The following is a 16,851-nucleotide window of genomic DNA, read 5'->3' as shown; positions in this document are numbered from 1 at the left end:
ATAAGCAACAACTGTTGCACTGTACCCTGTATTATTGTAACACACCAGGACCTGATAAGGAATATGAGCAAGAATTGTTTAAGAATCATGCAAACAGATTGATATTGCGTAACCTATACTGGGACACAGAAGGGAACAGTGTAGCCAGCTGTTCATTGCCCCAGGAGTTCTTTGCATTTTATAAATCCAATCGATTACCACATGTTAGCTTAACCAAAAACAGAAATATAGAATGGGCAGACCTAGGAGAAAAAGTCACGAGATGGGAGAAACAGACAGAACTAGAACTGTCAGAACAGGGAATACAAATACAGAAGTTGAATTGGATAACTCAGACCAACCCAGCTGTGCACTTGCAGTCTAGTGAGGACAGCTGATTGACACTCCTGTTAGAGGAGGAAGAAAATGCCTTACAAAATATACCAGAGACTCTCTGGTCAACAGGAAAATCAGATGTAGGACTCATTCGTACAGCGGGACCAGTTACTATCACGTCAAAGTCAGCATTTAGACCACAAAAAAGACAGTATCCCTTAAGAAAAGATGCAGAGGCAGGGATAAAGCCTATTATAGCAGCCTTACTTAAAGGAGGGATACTAGCAGAATCTCCCGATTCACCATGTAACACACCCTTATTTCCAGTCAAAAAAGCAAATGGAGAATGGCGTATGGTTCAAGATTTACAAGCTGTAAATGATGCAGTAATACCAAGGGCACCCACGGTGCCAGACCCACACACCCTGTTGAATGATTTAAAACCTCAACAGAAGTATTTTTCTGTGGTAGACATCAGCAATGCATTCTTTTCGATACCGATACACCCTGATAGCCAGTATTGGTTTGCATTCACATTTCAGGGGAAAAGGTATACATATACGCGACTACCACAGGGATATTGTGAAAGTCCAACTATATTCTCAGAAGAAATGGCAAGCAACTTTGCGGGATTCACCCCACCAAGATGCAGTCAGATTTTACTTTATGTTGATGACATCTTGCTGGCAGCCCCCACCCAGCAGGATTGTAGAGAAGATACCATAGCACTTCTACAATTCTTAGCCGCTGAAGGACATAAGGTAAATAAAAGTAAACTGCAGCTTTGGAAAAAACAAGTCATATACCTGGGATATGTAATATCCAAGGAAGGCAGAACATTAGATGAGGACAGAAAAATAGCAATTTTGCAAGCACCAAAACCCACCACCAAGAAGGAAATGATGTCCTTCCTGGGTACAACTAATTTTTGCCGGAGCTGGATTCCAAATTATGCTTTGGAATCTGCACCTCTGACTGACCTTATATATAAGAAGCCTATGGCAGTGCAGGATTTGTTACAATGGACACCAGAAGCAGAATCTGCTTTCTGCAAACTGAAGCAGTTAATAGCATCCTCATTAGTTCTGGGATTGCCAAACTACAATAAACGTTTTTTCCAAACTGTAGATTGTAAGCAGGGTTACATGACATCAGTACTGACACAACAGCATGGGGATAAGCAATGCCCCATTGCTTACTATTCATCACAACTAAACCCAGTGGCATGATCCTTACCCCACTGTGTACAAGCAGTAGTTGCAGCTGCAATGGCTGTACAGGCTTCGGCCTCAGTAGTCTTATTCTACCCTCTCACTTTGAGAGTATCTCATGCAGTCACGATTATTTTACTACAAGAAAAGGTGGCATATCTTTCCCCTGGTAGGCATCTTTCTTGTATGACTATATTGTTGAGCCAACCTCACATGACAATTGAACGATGCACAACTTTGAACCCTTCTACTCTGCTCCCGACCCCTGCAGACGGCGCTCCGCACTGCTGCCTGCAGGTAATTGAGCAAAAGACACTACCTAAAAAAGATCTCACGGATATCCCCTTGAATGATGCCGAGGTGACATACTACATGGATGGCTCGTGCAAAAGGGGTCCTGCAGGACAGAACCTAGTAGGATATGGAGTAGTTTCTGATACTGAGATTATAGAAGCAAAACCTTTACCACACAACTTATCTGCACAGGCAGCAGAATTGATTGCCTTGACACGGGCATGTACTTTAGCAAAGAGTAAATGTGTAAACATTTTTACTGACAGCCAGTACGCTTTTTCTACTGTACATGTTTTTGCACAACAGTGGAAAAACCGGGGAATGATAACATCTACTGGCAAACCTATCAATCATGCAGTTTATTTTAGATCTTTTAGAATCTATTCAGTTACCTCAGAAAGTAGCCATTTGTAAATGCACAGCTCACACCAAGCAACAAGATAGGATTTCAAAAGGTAATGTGAGAGCTGATATAGCTGCAAAACAAGCAGCCACAGAAGTATTTCTTTTAAATGAGGAATTACACCCCTCTCAGATTTTAGACTTAGAAATGTTAAAAACAATGCAGACACTCACTACGCAAGCTGAAAAACAATGATGGGTAAAATGAGGAGCAATTCTTGAAAAGCGGCTGCACATCTCTAGAGAAGGGAAACCGATAGTACCATCTAATTTGTTTAGATATGCAGCTTTGTTGAGCCATGGGCAGTGCCATGTCTCAACAAGGGGGAATGGTACAGCTGGTGAACCAGGTGTTCACAGCATACGGATTTACAAACTACTCTAAAAAAATTTTGTTTGACGTGTCAGATTTGTAACAAACATCATGCACAGGGGGCGATAAAGCCCAAGCAAGGGAGTTTCCCTACACCACCATATCCGTTTCACACTATCTGTATGGATTTCATAGAATTGAACAAATGTGAAAATAAGAAGTATTGTCTTGTCATTGTAGATATGTTTTACAGGTGGGTGGAAGCCTTTCCAACCAAAAATCCAGATGCAGTTACGGTGGCAAAAGTACTTGTCAAGGAAATCATTTCTAGATTTGGCATTCCGGAAAGGATCTACAGTGACAATGGTACACACTTTGTAAATCAAACCATAAAGCAGTTAAGTAAACATTTTGGTATTTCTTTAAAAAATCATTGTGCATACCATCCACAATCTGCAGGGCTAGTTGAAAGGCATAATGGGATATTAAAAACAAATTGAGAAAATTAATAGCTGAAACAGGAAAAAAATAGTTATACTGTTTACCCCTAGCACTGTTGAGCATGAGAACTGTCCTTATAGCAAAAGGATCGACTCCTTTTGAAAAGTTATTTGGAAGGGCTTACTGTACACCCCAGTAGAAACTTCTCATGTCATCAGACCAGGAAGCTGATTTTACACTAGCTGAATATATGAAGAAAGTCATGAATTCTAAACATCTGTTGCAGTCAAATTCTGTTTCAGATAGAAAGCAAACCGAGACATCAGAAGTGGCAGTAGTGACACCCGGGGACTGGGTGTGGATAAAAGTTATCAAGAAGAAGAAGAATTGGTCATCGCCGAGGTGGGAAGGTCCCTACCAGGTGCTTCTTTCGACACCCACTGCAGTCAGGATAGCAGAGCGAGCTTCGTGGATCCACCTGATGCACTGCAAACTAGTTAATAACTTTGACCTGGACAAAAAAAATCTTACCTCTCCATCGGGGCCCTCAGCCCAAGTCTGGCTACAAAGGGGGGTCAGATCAATAGGACTGATCCGTCTCAACCCCAGTGAAGAAACCATCGGTGCTAAAGGTCCTATTAGGGCAGAGAGTAAGAACACATGTCTGAAATAAAGATGACAGAATCCAGTAAGATCCAAATGTACCTATTCAGAAGAGTCAGAGAAAACAGAAATGCAGAACAACCGTTTCCTCAGAAGTATTGCATAACCATCCTGTTGACTGTACTAGTGACAATAATCTTTTTGTTGTGGCCATTCCTTTTCACAGCCACACAAACTGAACTGAACAAGCTTGCATAGTGGCACGCAGAGTGGCACCCAAACTTTAACACTTACCAGACAATCAAATATGTGTATGCTGAGACCTTCGATGTTTCGAATTGCTGGATTTGCACAGCTTTGCCAACAGCATATGGGGGGGTTACTGTTAACTTCAGTCCCCCTAGGAGCCAACAAAACCTGGGAAAACTTAATTTATGATGCATCAGATGTCACATCACAAGATAAAGTAGCATTGCACTTGTCTGTTCGACAAAAGGGGACTGTGTGTTTTTACAAAAATGATACAGTTCAGGTGAGTTGGAGCAATTGCAATGTGACTGTTCCCTATAGATGCTACAATAAAACTGATAACACAGGATCCTATTGAAACACGAGCTATGATTCATTTGTTGAACTGATGCATAGGACAACTGATGAAGTAAAACATAATGCTGACCTTTATAGACAACTGTCTATAATAGACAAAAAAATGTTTCATCCAGAGCCAGGACATAGTAAAGTTACTACCAAAGTAGCAAACTGTTTTGTGTGTGGTAGGAAAGCATACAATACCTGAGAATTGGTCCGGCAGTTATTTGGGGTACCTGGTTCCGGCCATACGACACACAGCAGTTTTACCTCAAGGGAAAATTCGGAATGTTTGACGAGAAATCAAGAAGCCTGTCAGTCCAGTAGGGCAAATCAATGTGGGCTGGAAAAACCATCATGCTGTGGGCTTAGGGAAAAATGGACCGTCACATATGGACTTGAGTGATACTGTTATCTTGTGGGCAGGTGTACTGCCAGCATATGGAGCAACGGAATCAATCTGGGAACTGAGAAAATTGTCTAAACTTCTCGAAATAATAAGCAATGCAACCTTTTCTGCCCTAGAATTGGTGACTGATGAACTGACTGCCATGAGAACTGTAGTGCTTCAAAACTGCATGGCTCTTGACTTCACCCTAGCGGCGAGAGGAGGTATGTGCACTTTAATCCAGGAGGAGTGCTGTTCGTATATTTCTGACCACAAACACGAGATAGGCAATCATCTTGAGGTAATTCAGCAGGTGTCAGCCATGACCAAACCAGGACCAAATCCATTGACAGACTTTTTCTAGAGATTGTTTGGGGGGTGGGGCCGTATCCTGATGAACATCCTGATTGCCATCTGTGTAGGAATGCTCCTACTGGTGGTATGTGTGTGCTGCTACATCCCCTGCATAAAAAGACTGATTAAAGACTTTATAGACATGTCAGTTTCAGAAACCTTATACCAAGGTGCTGAACTTTAAGAATTGTTAAAAATCTGAAAATGCTTTCATAAGTTTAAACTGAATGACTCTCTTAACTGCAAATCTTGAGTAGGAAGAGGTTAGAGGAAGAACAACTGTTTATGCTTATCTTGAAAGTAGAATAAAAGTATTAAAAGGGGGGAAATGTTAGAAAAATATGTAATAGTAATATGCATGCTTAGTGCATTTAGTGCATTCGAGTTTTAAAAGGGATAATACATTTATTCTGTTCACACTGCATGAATCTGCACAGCCATTAGAAACTTAACAAGAAGCATTCTATTTTCTGCTAATGTCAGCAAATAACAAGAAGTAATTCATTTCTGCTAATGTCATGAAAATTAACAAAGGGATATTCATTTCTGCTTATGCCATGAGAAAACATGCAGCTGCAAGAAGCTATTGATAAAGAAAACAATAGATGCTTGAAAGTTTAAACCGTAGTCAGCTTTACTTGTACTAAAGCGAGAAATCTACCTTGAATCTAGGTAAAATGTAACGCATGTATTAGAACAGTACAATAGAAGAATTGAAATGTTGAAATGGACTGACATAAAACCAAGGCCAGGTTGTTTTTTCTCAAAATGTTTTACAGAACAGCAGATATTTTAAACATGGTCAGCAATAAGTCTAGCAACATTTTCTGTAGAACATACAGAAAGCTGTGTCTAACTGTGTCAGCAATAGAATATAACATTTTCTATGTGACAGGAAGAGAACTGTATAAGTATAACCTACTAATCATTAATCATTCAGACAAATCTTGTGCCTACATGCTTTGTCTCCTTCTTGCAAGTAATAAAGGGTGCCTTGCTTGAACCTAACGTGAATTGGTCTTTGAAGTTTTTTCCTTTGACACTTACCCAGTTAACACCAGTGTCATGGGGAATGACTGTAAATAAGTCTTTTATATCGATAGTCACAAAAATAAGATGGTCATCATACAAAGAGGTAACTATTCAGCTAAGGAAATCCAGTGAGTCTTTTAATTTGTTTCCTTGAAATATATATATTTTAACATAAAATCAATATAGTTCAGTAAAGGATAGATTTTCCAGTTGGTTGCATCTACAGTGCTCAGTCCCAGGGCTGTTCTACCAAATATTTGTGGGATTCCAAAAATACCAGGAATAGTGTACTGCGAGTTTATTATATGTATCACCGTCACTTGTTTCTTCCATACACAAATCGTACAAAATTCGATCAGTTCTAGCATAAGCAATATTAACTTCATTAAGGGATACTTCCTGGAAACTATCTTTTCTCAATATTTTATCCATTTTGTTAATATAGTCAATAGTATTCCAAATAACCACACTTATCTGGTTTCATTGCTGTAATATTTCTATTAGTACAGTCCTGAGTAAGTAGTACATCCTCTTTGCTGTTAAAATTTTATCTTTCAAATACCTTGGCATTTCACTAGACAAATCTCATAACTTTCAGCTGCACTTCCAAAACACACTCAAAAAGACAATACACTAATGCTCTATGACCTCCTCCATCCAAGTCCGTTGAAACTGTCATAGGCAAAGGAATACTCTTACCTGAGCTTGAATATGGAAAACTCAGTACCTACAGCCTCAAAGAAAAAATACATCACCTTACAAACCATCTCCAATAAAATCTGCCGGTTCATTATAACTTCATTATAACTCCCCCCATTAATGAACATCACTGTCTAACTTTCACTTCTTATCCTGAGACATCTTCATCTCTCACCCATAAACTTTCACCAAACCCCCTTCATATAATCTCAGGAGTATCTCTCAGTCTCGACCCACCCTACAGAGTCCAAATACTAATCTCCATTACACTGACCATTTATTCTTCATAGTGGCATCTAAACTATGAGACTTCATTCAACTCTCAGTTAGAGATGTCCACATGTACTTGGACTTCACACAACAGCTGGAGGAGCACCTCATCATCCAAAGTGCAACTACACTCACACAGGTCCTGTACATGATCCCTGCAAGACTCTTAAAACAGTTTATCCCTGTTTCATCCTTCCTTTTGTCATCTTCTCATCCCTTCACTTACTGACTCACATTCAGCCTTCACTTACTGACCCACATTCAGCCTGTATCCTTCTCTTTGCATATCTCACTCCTCTCCTTACTACTCCTGTTCCTTTTGCATGCATCTCACATTCTCTCTCTCTCCTCCCCAAGGTATCCTTTCCTTACTTGCCTCTTCATGCTTCTCTATGTAATGATATGCTGCTGTCCCTGTTGCGTAAGCCATGTCAGTCATTATGCCTACTACTTATCCAAACAGCTGTGCTAAGCATAATTCCATTTTACCATCCATGTTTTGACTTTGTAAATTGTTTCATGAGCTAAATGTTGTAGCATATTTTTTCAATTGTAGATGATGCATATCCTTGTATCTGTAAATGTTTTGCTCATTTATGTTGATCCTATTGTTTATTTTTATGATCATGTGTAAAGCATGTCTTAGGCTGTTGCAGTAGTGTGTTTGCATTCACTAGTGACTTTATCTTCATATAATTCTCTGAGTCTGTATTTTACTTCAGTCTGTAATTCAAGGTCAAATCCGACCATTATTCCTTTTGCTCTTGAATACCAACTTTAGCAATCCAAACTGCTGTGATAAATGTAGTTTTTTTTTTTTTTGCTATTTCCAAAAGGTACTGCAGATCTTCATAAAACTGGACAAACTACCTCCTTTTCAGTATCAGTCATTTTGGATTTGTAACCAAGCACTAATTTTGAATCCCTTTTAGTAACTATGTTGGCTACTCCATTCCTTTTGCAAGATTCTTGTCCACAGTAGAAAACCTAATGTAAAAAGCCCTATTCTAGTCCATTTTAGTTCACTAAATCTTAAGATGTCTGTGTTTGTTCTTGTCATCTCAGCTTTAACCCATCAATTTTACATTGGTTCATAGTTCTTTAATTCCAAGTTCAAATGGTGTAAAATGCTTTGCAACATTGGACTTTTGTTTCATCTCTGAGCACCTCAACAAATGCACTTCCTTGTGGTTTAATGCATTTGAATCATTAGCTCTGGAACTACTCGTATTTGTCCTCTGTTCTTCCTCAGTAAGTTACCGGCTCACAAATATCAAATGAAGATCTCAGCCTTTCATCAAATTGTAATCCTATAGGATATGCCAAAAGTATCAGTCATCTGAATGTACATGTTCAAATATTTTTTCTCTCAATTACTTAGAAGAGGGATGGCACGTTTCCTTGGAATCAAGAAATGACGTAGTCTTCCTTCCATTTTCACACATTCAGAATATACTTGTGAAAGTAAAACCAAATGGGACGAAGCTGATTCTGGTAGCCCCAGCATAGCAAAGCAAGCATGGTATTCTGTGCTTTGGTAACTCAACCCTGCAGCTCCTCGGTTCGCTGTAATCAAATCATTGCTAACATGGTTGCAGCAAGGCAAAATTATGCCAGTTTGAAATAAGATATTGTTAGCACAACAGCAGTGAGGCAAAATTACACAAGCTTGAAATAAAGCATTGCTAACGCAGCAGCAAGGCTAAGATATGCCAGCTTGAAATAAAATATTGCTAACACAGCAGCAGCAAGGCAAAGTTATCCCAGCTTGAAATTACTTTTTCAACTTGGAGGACTAAATATGAATTCCTAATAGTGTTTACTTCTAGGCTATTAAAAATCTTAAGTGAAGTCAAGAAGTATGTTTGTGAATTTCGGCTTTTCCCGGTTAAGGGTCTTCACAGCGGAACTCCGGTCCGCTAATGATTGGCAGTGGATTTTTACATACCGGGTTACCAGCCAAGAAGTATATTACTTGAAAGTTATGCATTCAGAAGTAGAGATTTACAGAATGGGTAAAACACCCTTTTAATTGTTAATTTCCAAGAATGTTAGAATATTTCATTCATATCAGAGTTTAAGGTAGATTGCAGTTCTGTACAAATGCCTTTCCCTTCATTATCTGCATGCATTTCTGCATTACCATAGTTAACAGCTTGTCATTCCTAGAAGAAACATATGATGTTGGGATTTGAACTTCATTCTTGAAAAGTTAACTTTGTGTCCATTTGAATTTACTAATGTATATGTAGCGTCCTTTCAAAATAACTTTCTCTTCTTGCTGGAAGTTATTTCATGAATAAGAATCGACGCTCTGTATGGTGAGTGTGCAAACTTAAGTCAGAAGGTACCCACAGCTAATTTATTTTGTCATTGGTGACCGGTGCTGTTTCTGGGACCCAATCTGATCAGCTAAAAGTGGTTTTGTCTTAACTAACAAAATGCTAGAGTACATTTACTACCCACTTTTTATCTTCACAGCTGCTTAAAAAATAAAAAAAGGAAAGACTGTGTCTTCACAGATAGCTGTATGGTATGCAAGCAGGACTTTCTCTTTTAGAAATTCTAAAAATCTGAAAGTTTTTAATCAAGCATTATTGAAGTGGCTGGGCAGTTGCATTGCTCTGTGCTGTGGTAGTATAACATTCTCAACACAGGCATTTTCAAACTATGCCTTTCATGTTTTTTTTTTCCTTGTCATAATTTCTTGGTGTTATACTGTTATCTCAGTCTCCTGTACTGTTACCTGTATATTGATTATGTATTTTGATTTTGTCACTGTTTGGCATTAAGCTCCCTGTTTTAGATGTAAACCCACTTTTGCTCATTTTTCAGGGTGTAGTTGGGGGAGTCACAGGAATCATCACAAAACCCGTTGAAGGTAAGTGCTGTTACACTTAATCTTGTTAAGCTCTAATAAGGAAAACTGTTTATATTAGTATGTGCACTGTCAGAGTGGAGATTTATAATAGGATGCGACCAGCTGATGACGTTTTATTGAATGTCTTACTTTACGTTTTTTGTTCTCCAGCCAATCTTGGTAATGCATTGATTTTGAACTTGCCAGAATTTGTTTTCACAGCCTTCACTCCATCTTCTCCACTGACTTTTTTCTTAGTCACATGTTTGCAGTAACCCCCAAAATGTTTTAATAAGAACAGCATTTGTGACGACTTCTGTGTGCAGTCCCTGGAATTTCATTTTACCATTGTTCCACTGTGGTGCTTACCCACATCTCAAAACTCAGTTGGGCAAGCATCATGATCTTTGCAGTCCAGTATTTATCAGGCAAGGTCAATTCACTGGGTTTCCCAGTTCACTTAAGTGTTAAGGAGCATGAGGAGTTCCATCCCATACTCGTGTAACTACTTCTCTTATAAGGCAAGACACTAGTGTTCCTTAAGACAGATTTTATTTTTAAAAAGACTTTGGCTTGGTCATCAATAGTCTGTGTTAAAGCATTTTCATACATTAGCTTTTGCTAAAGTTCTACCATTTAGATTTAAATAATTTGCCTGTAAAACCCTACTAATCCTTGAGGTAGTGTTTTTGTAATGTGGCTATCATCTTAATGTTTACTTCTTAAGTGAGAACAACTCCTGTTGCACTTGCAGTATTTATGTATTTCACATTCAGTTTTAAATAGTTATGTCTTCCTTTCATTTAATGTGACACTTCAGTGCTTAAACTTTAGGCCAGACAATAATGTTATTCTTTGCTTTGGAAGATGGCTAGAAAGCTTGTCCATTATAGGGACTTTACTGTGGGATCACTTCTGTTTTCCATGATATGCATGTGAGGTGCTGATGGGCCCATCACTGACTGCTCCCTTCTTTCACCCTCCTCGAATTTTGTTAATAGTGTTGCTCTTTCTTTTACCTCCCCCCTAGACTTGCTTCTTAGAGCTCTCTGATCCACTTATCACATCCCACATACTAAGCTGCCTGCACTTTGATTGCAAAGCACTTTTCAGTCTAGCTTTCTCTCCTCTAAACCAGTTCCTCAGTCTTTTAGTTTGTTTATCTGTAGGCTTCCTTGACAGTTGTCTACCTTTGTTAAAAGCTGTTGCTGGTGCATGAATTGCTTTGAAAGCAGATATGACAGGAAATTCCTAATTCTGCTTCTTGCTCCTCAGCCTCTTACCAATACTTGCACATTCGCTGTCTTCCCTAACTTCTACATATGTAATTATTGAAACTTATGTTTCCCAGTATAACCTTCCCTTTATACCTCCCTTCCTGCAGTGCATACTCCAACAATTTTACTTATTTGTGCTCTCTTTCCTATGTACTGTTCTACTTTCTGTCTGCCTGCCTGTTTTATTTATCTATCCTTTGTTGACTGGGTTAGTCCCACTAGGCTAGTAGCCTCTTTTCAAGGGAGACCAAGGTGGTATTTACACTACCAGAGGAAATTTAGCCATGGCATTAGAGAACTTCCACTCTTTTTTATAGGTGCTGTGGGATCTTTTACATCCACTTGAGCTACTACCAACTCAGACAGATGGGGCCTCAGTTTAACATCTCATCTGAAAGATGACACACTCAGGAGTGCAGAACCCTCCTTATGCTGCACAGAATTGTCAGCAATCCATCTACCTACTACTTTATAAACACACATTTTTCCCTTCCTCTTTCATCATCACCATCATCATCAGCAGCAGCAGCTGCTGATGATGATGATCCCTTTTTCCTGATTTTCTACATGAGGGCGGGGTGTTGTCAACTGACGCCTTCTCTCTTTATTCAGTGCCACTCTCTTACTACCTTCTGCACTCATGCCTGACTGTTACAGGTCTTCTGTCACACAATCCATCCACCTCTTTGCTGGACACACTCATTTCCTCTTGCCGCCTTCATGTTTTCCCCAACTGTCTTCACTAGATTGTCTTCTGCTTTTCTACACATGTGCCTGAACCAAATGAATCTGTTCTTTTTGAACTTTTGTGTAATTTGAGCTACTTTGACGTTTGCACTTATGTCTTAATTTCTTCATCTGTCCCATAGTGTGCAACCTACCACCCATCTAAGGTACTTCATCTCCATCCCCTCTAGCTTCCTTAACTGCTCTGCCTTTACTGCCCAGGCTTCTGCACCATACAGTACTTACACTGTTTTGTCCTCCTTACTTTTCACCTTCTTTGGCATTCCTCTGTCGTACACTACTCCTGACATGCTGTGCCAGTTGGCTGCATGCCCTCTGATTCTAGCTTTGATCTCCTCATTCAGACTTCCCTTCTCCTTGACTACCCCTCCCAAACACTTAAAGCTGTTAGCGTGTTACAGGGTTTTCTCTCCTATGTCATTTATTAGCTTCTTCTGATTTCCACCATTTGCTGCCATTACACCTGTCTTACCTTTACTCAGTTTCATCCCATGTGCCTTCAGTTTTGCATTGCATTTTCCTGTTCTTTGCCCAAGTTCTTGCTAAGAGTCTGTCTGTAATGCCACATTGTCTGTGTATAGCAATTTTGTTGATCTATCCCCTCTGACTTGTTTGTTAATGTAGTCCATCACCAGTGTGAACAGCAGTGGGCTCAGATTTGAACAGTGATGCACACCCATCCCCACTGGGATACCCCTCTGTGAGACTGAACAGAGTTTGTACTTGAGTCATTGGGTTCTTGAAGATAGCCTGCCCTAATTCCAGCAGTGTTTCTTGGACTTCAAACCACTGCAGGACTGCCAAAATCAGCTTTCATAGGACCTTGTGATGTGCTTTTTCCTAAGTCTATGAATGGCTGATTGGACTTGGCTCTAGATTCTTCTCAACTGTCTTTCTTACTGCAAACATTGGGTTAGTTGTGCTGCATCCGTATCTGAATCTGAACTGCTCATCTTCCATCTTACTTTCTACAACTCTGCATATTCATCATCAGTCACCCTCTCCAGAATGTTCATGCAGTGTGACAGGAGTTTAATACCTCTGTACTCCCACAATTGTGAATGTCCAATTTGTTCTTGTACACTGACACTAGTATGCTTATTCTTCAGTCATTTGGAATACAACTTTCTCTCAAAACTGCTTTGAGTACCTACAGGAGACATTTCTCTCCATCTCACCCAACATCCTTATCGTATCTTCATTTACCTCATCTGAGCCTGCTAATTTCCCTAACTTCATTTTCCTTACTGCTGCTCTTATTTCTTCTATGGTGGGCTCCTCCTCTTCTTTCATTGTAGGCTATGTCTGGTGCATTAGAGCTTCTGTGTTTTTTTTTTTTTTTTTTTATACTCAGAAGCTGCTAGAAGTGTTCCTTCCCATCTGCCTTTGTAGTCCTATGGACTGGTGAGCAGGTCATTGCTGGCATCCCTTATAAAGGGTATCTGACTATCTTCTTTGCCTTGTGAAAGAATTGATAAGACCGTAGTATGTTGGAATTAACTGGAAACAACTGAGATAAGGCTGGAATGAATGTCTTTATTTTTAATTACCCACACTTGTGCTGAACTGGTGCCAATCTCCCTTTGTGGGCCAAGTCTTCTTCTGTCTTTCACAATAAAGTCTGCAAACTGCAGTTTGGTTAAGAATGTTTTATTATGTACAGTGGAGGTAGATGTTAACACTATACGAATACTGTCTACAGTAACAGTGCTGATAAAATACAACAGTCTGTAGAAATTCTTTAATGTTCTGGAATGCTGGATAACAGTAGTAGTGTGGATTAATGTAACCATGTTTATAAATATATCCAAAGTCTCTGCACATATATTCTGATTCTTCTGAATAATCTAAACTGAAACGGTCTTTTTCTCCTGAATAGTATCATTAATGTTAGATATTTAACCTGACTTCTGTACTCCGGCTCGAGTGGTTGTACTGCAAAGACTTTCTGCATATCAGTACAAATGAACTAACTGACTGTTATCTGAAGGTACTTCGAAATAATACCAAAACCAAAAATTCCAAATGAACTTACTTAACTGGCTGTATCTGAAGTTATTTCCCAGTATTACCAAATGCCTGTCCTACATGTGTCTTTAGCCTTGGTTCCCAAGCCTTGTAGCATACAAACAAGACGTGTTTGTACTCAAATGTACAGCACATTCTGTTCTTAGTGTTCTTGACTGAAGGTTATTGTCACTGATTTGTTAAAACTGTATGTAAACTGCGAAGCTTGCTTTAATATGGCTGCATTTCTAGACTTTTGCATAGAGAGTACTGTATTTTTGTATATTTAAATTATATCAGGCCTAACAACTCCTCCTGAGATACCTGAACACACACAGATATCTCTTTCTGTAGTTACATCTGCAATTATTTCATAAATCTGTTAATATTGTCTGCAAAGGATATTATAATGATCACTAGAACTAATATAAGTTTTCTATATCTGGTAAATAAACTTAATTTTGACCACTACGTGTCACTTGAGCATTTATGGTCTGTTTGAATTGAAGTCTGTTAACTTTATGATTTAATTATAAATGGGCAATTCTTTAACATGTTGTAACTGGTAAACTCTCTTTTTTACACCTCTAATATACGTATCTTGAAGCGTAATTACCATATACTGTATTAACTTGTGTCTGTTATGTTCCAGATTGATTTGTTACTAATAATCATATGTACCTTTTTAATTTCTGTCTGACTTTGTGTCTTAAATATCCTGTAAATATTTATGTGCTGTAATAGTTGAAATGCTTTTGCTAAAAATTTGTTTTCTGTATTTCAGATACAACAATAGGTAAGGTGCACTGTATTCTGTAAATTAATTAAATTAAGCCTGACCTGTTATGTCTTGAGTATACTAAATAATTATTACTGCTTATTTTTTTAGATGACTTATCTTACTAAACCTGTTGCAAATAATTCTGTCACTTTACCATTAAAACTAATGACTGAATAATGTGAAGAAGTGTATACCTATATCAGAGCTTTGGCCAGCTAACATCTACCTGAAATCAGCTGGACATATAAGTCAATTTAAGTACACTTTTATCTGCTCTCTTGCATATAGTACTGTATTTAATTTATTTGTGTTTTTCACTGAATATTAACTCAACTGAAGTTGTGGGTGTCTCTCTAGAGTTCTTTTTAGAATTTCTGTGTAGCCATTGATAGCAATGGGGGTAGTTTCAGCTCATCACTGACATCCTGTCTTGCCTTATATAAGTGGTACATGTTGAGTTATCTCTGCTTAATATCAGAGCTTTGGCCAGCTAACATCTACCTGAAATCAGCTGGACGTATAAATGAATTTAAGTACACTTTTATCTGTCCTGTTGCATATAGTACTGTATTTAATTTATTTATTTGTGTTTTTCACTGAATATTAACTCAACTGAAGTTGTGGTTGTCTCTCTACAGAGTACTTTTTAGAATTTCTGTGTAGCCATTGATAGCAGTTGGGGGTAGTTTCAGCTCATCACTGACATCCTGTCTTGCCTTATATAAGTGGTACATTTTGAGTTATCTCTGCTTAATATCAGAGCTTTGGCCAGCTAACATCCACCTGAAATCAGCTGGACGTATCAGTGAATTTAAGTACACTTTTATCTGCTCTGTTTTATGTAGTACTGTATTTAATTTATTTATTTGTGTTTTTCACTGAATATTAACTCAACTGAAGTTGTGGCAGTCTCTCTACAGTTAGTTTCCCACCCACCCTCCCTGTTCTTGTTTTGGTATTAATGTTGGTGGCTTTGAAATTGCCCGCCCCTCTTGTAGATTTTTATTTGGATACTCCTCCTGGGCCCATCTCATTTGCTCACTCAACTGAGTGCAGTGAGATCATATTCTGATTTCAGGCACTCCTATTGTGTACAAAAGAGCATTTGGGAAGGACAATCCCTGTAGCCTTTTAATCCTGCTCTGTTCCTTCCCTCAAAAAAAAAAAAAATATATACACACATATATATATATATATATATATATATATATATATATATATATATATATATATATCTTAGTCATCTGCTCTCACTATAACTGTCTTAGTTGCTCTTCTGTCTACTATCTGTTCAGTCGCTCTTACTCTGCACTTATTACTGCTTGTTAGTAGCCTTCTAATTTACTGCCTTCTGCACTTGTTTTTTAGTCATTTGTTAATTTAATTGCATTTATTTGAATTGTATTTGCTGTAATGTTGCTGCACGCTCGGGTGTGCTGGTCTGCACTACAATTTGAATTGTATTTACTGCTGTTTTAGCTGCTTTTCTGTAACAAAAAAAAATTCTAAGCTAGTTTCCTGCCTTTCCTGTAACTAGTCAAGTCCAGATGCAGACTTGCTGTATCCAGGACTATTGGTAAGCTTCTGAGCCCCCCAAGCCTTTCTATGTTGGAGGGAAACCTTCTAGCTTATCAGTGGGAGTGGTAAGCACTAGGTAGCCTATCTGCTACGGGAAGAGTGGGTTTTGGCCCTGAAATTGTAGTTCATTGGCCATTTGGGCAGTTTTTCCATCTTTTTCTACTTTCTGGTTAAAAGCCCGTTTTGTGTTTGGTCCCCACCTTTCCTATAACTGGTGTAATCCAGGTACAGATTTGCTGTAGCCAGGACTCTTTGTAAGATTCTGAGCCCCCCAAGCCTTTCCATGTTGGAGGGAAGCCTTCTAGCTTATCAGTGGGAGTGGTAAGCAGCAGGTAGCCTATCTACCACAAGAGGAGTGGTCCCTGGCCCAGAAATTGTAGCTATTGGCAGTTTGAGCAGTTTTTTTTCCATCTCTTTCAACTTTCTGGTTTGAATGCCGCACTTGTGCCTGTTTCCCACCTTTCCTATAACTAGCCTAGTCCGGTTACAGAGTTGCTGTATCCAGGATTGTTAGTAAGCTTCTGATCCGCCAAGCCTTCCTGTGTTGGAGGAAAGCCTTCTAGCGTATCAGTGGGAGTGGTAAGCACTAGGTAGCCCATTTTCCATGGGAAAAGTGAGTTGTGGCCCAGAAATTGTAGTTTATTTGGCCGTTTGGGCAATTTTCCATCTCTTTCAACTTGCTGGCTTAAAA

General features: G+C 38.9%; 1 protein-coding gene across 1 annotated transcript in view; it reads left to right on the top strand.

Annotated features, from left to right (window-relative positions):
- The window catches only part of VPS13C (vacuolar protein sorting 13 homolog C), a 6,956,796-nt gene that overhangs the window by 6,285,582 nt on the left and 654,363 nt on the right, over positions 1–16,851 (top strand). Inside the window, exon 79 of the mRNA XM_044076309.1 lies at positions 9,746–9,791. Coding sequence (XP_043932244.1) covers positions 9,746–9,791 — 46 coding nt within the window. The remainder of the gene's footprint in view (positions 1–9,745; positions 9,792–16,851) is intronic.

The sequence above is a fragment of the Protopterus annectens genome, chromosome 7.part0 (genome assembly GCF_019279795.1).
Source record: "Protopterus annectens isolate FY-2018-M chromosome 7.part0, PAN1.0, whole genome shotgun sequence".
NCBI classification, from domain to species: Eukaryota; Metazoa; Chordata; order Ceratodontiformes; family Protopteridae; genus Protopterus; species Protopterus annectens.
The sequence above is the reverse complement of the archived record's forward strand: the minus strand, read 5'-3'. Positions and strand labels throughout refer to the sequence as shown.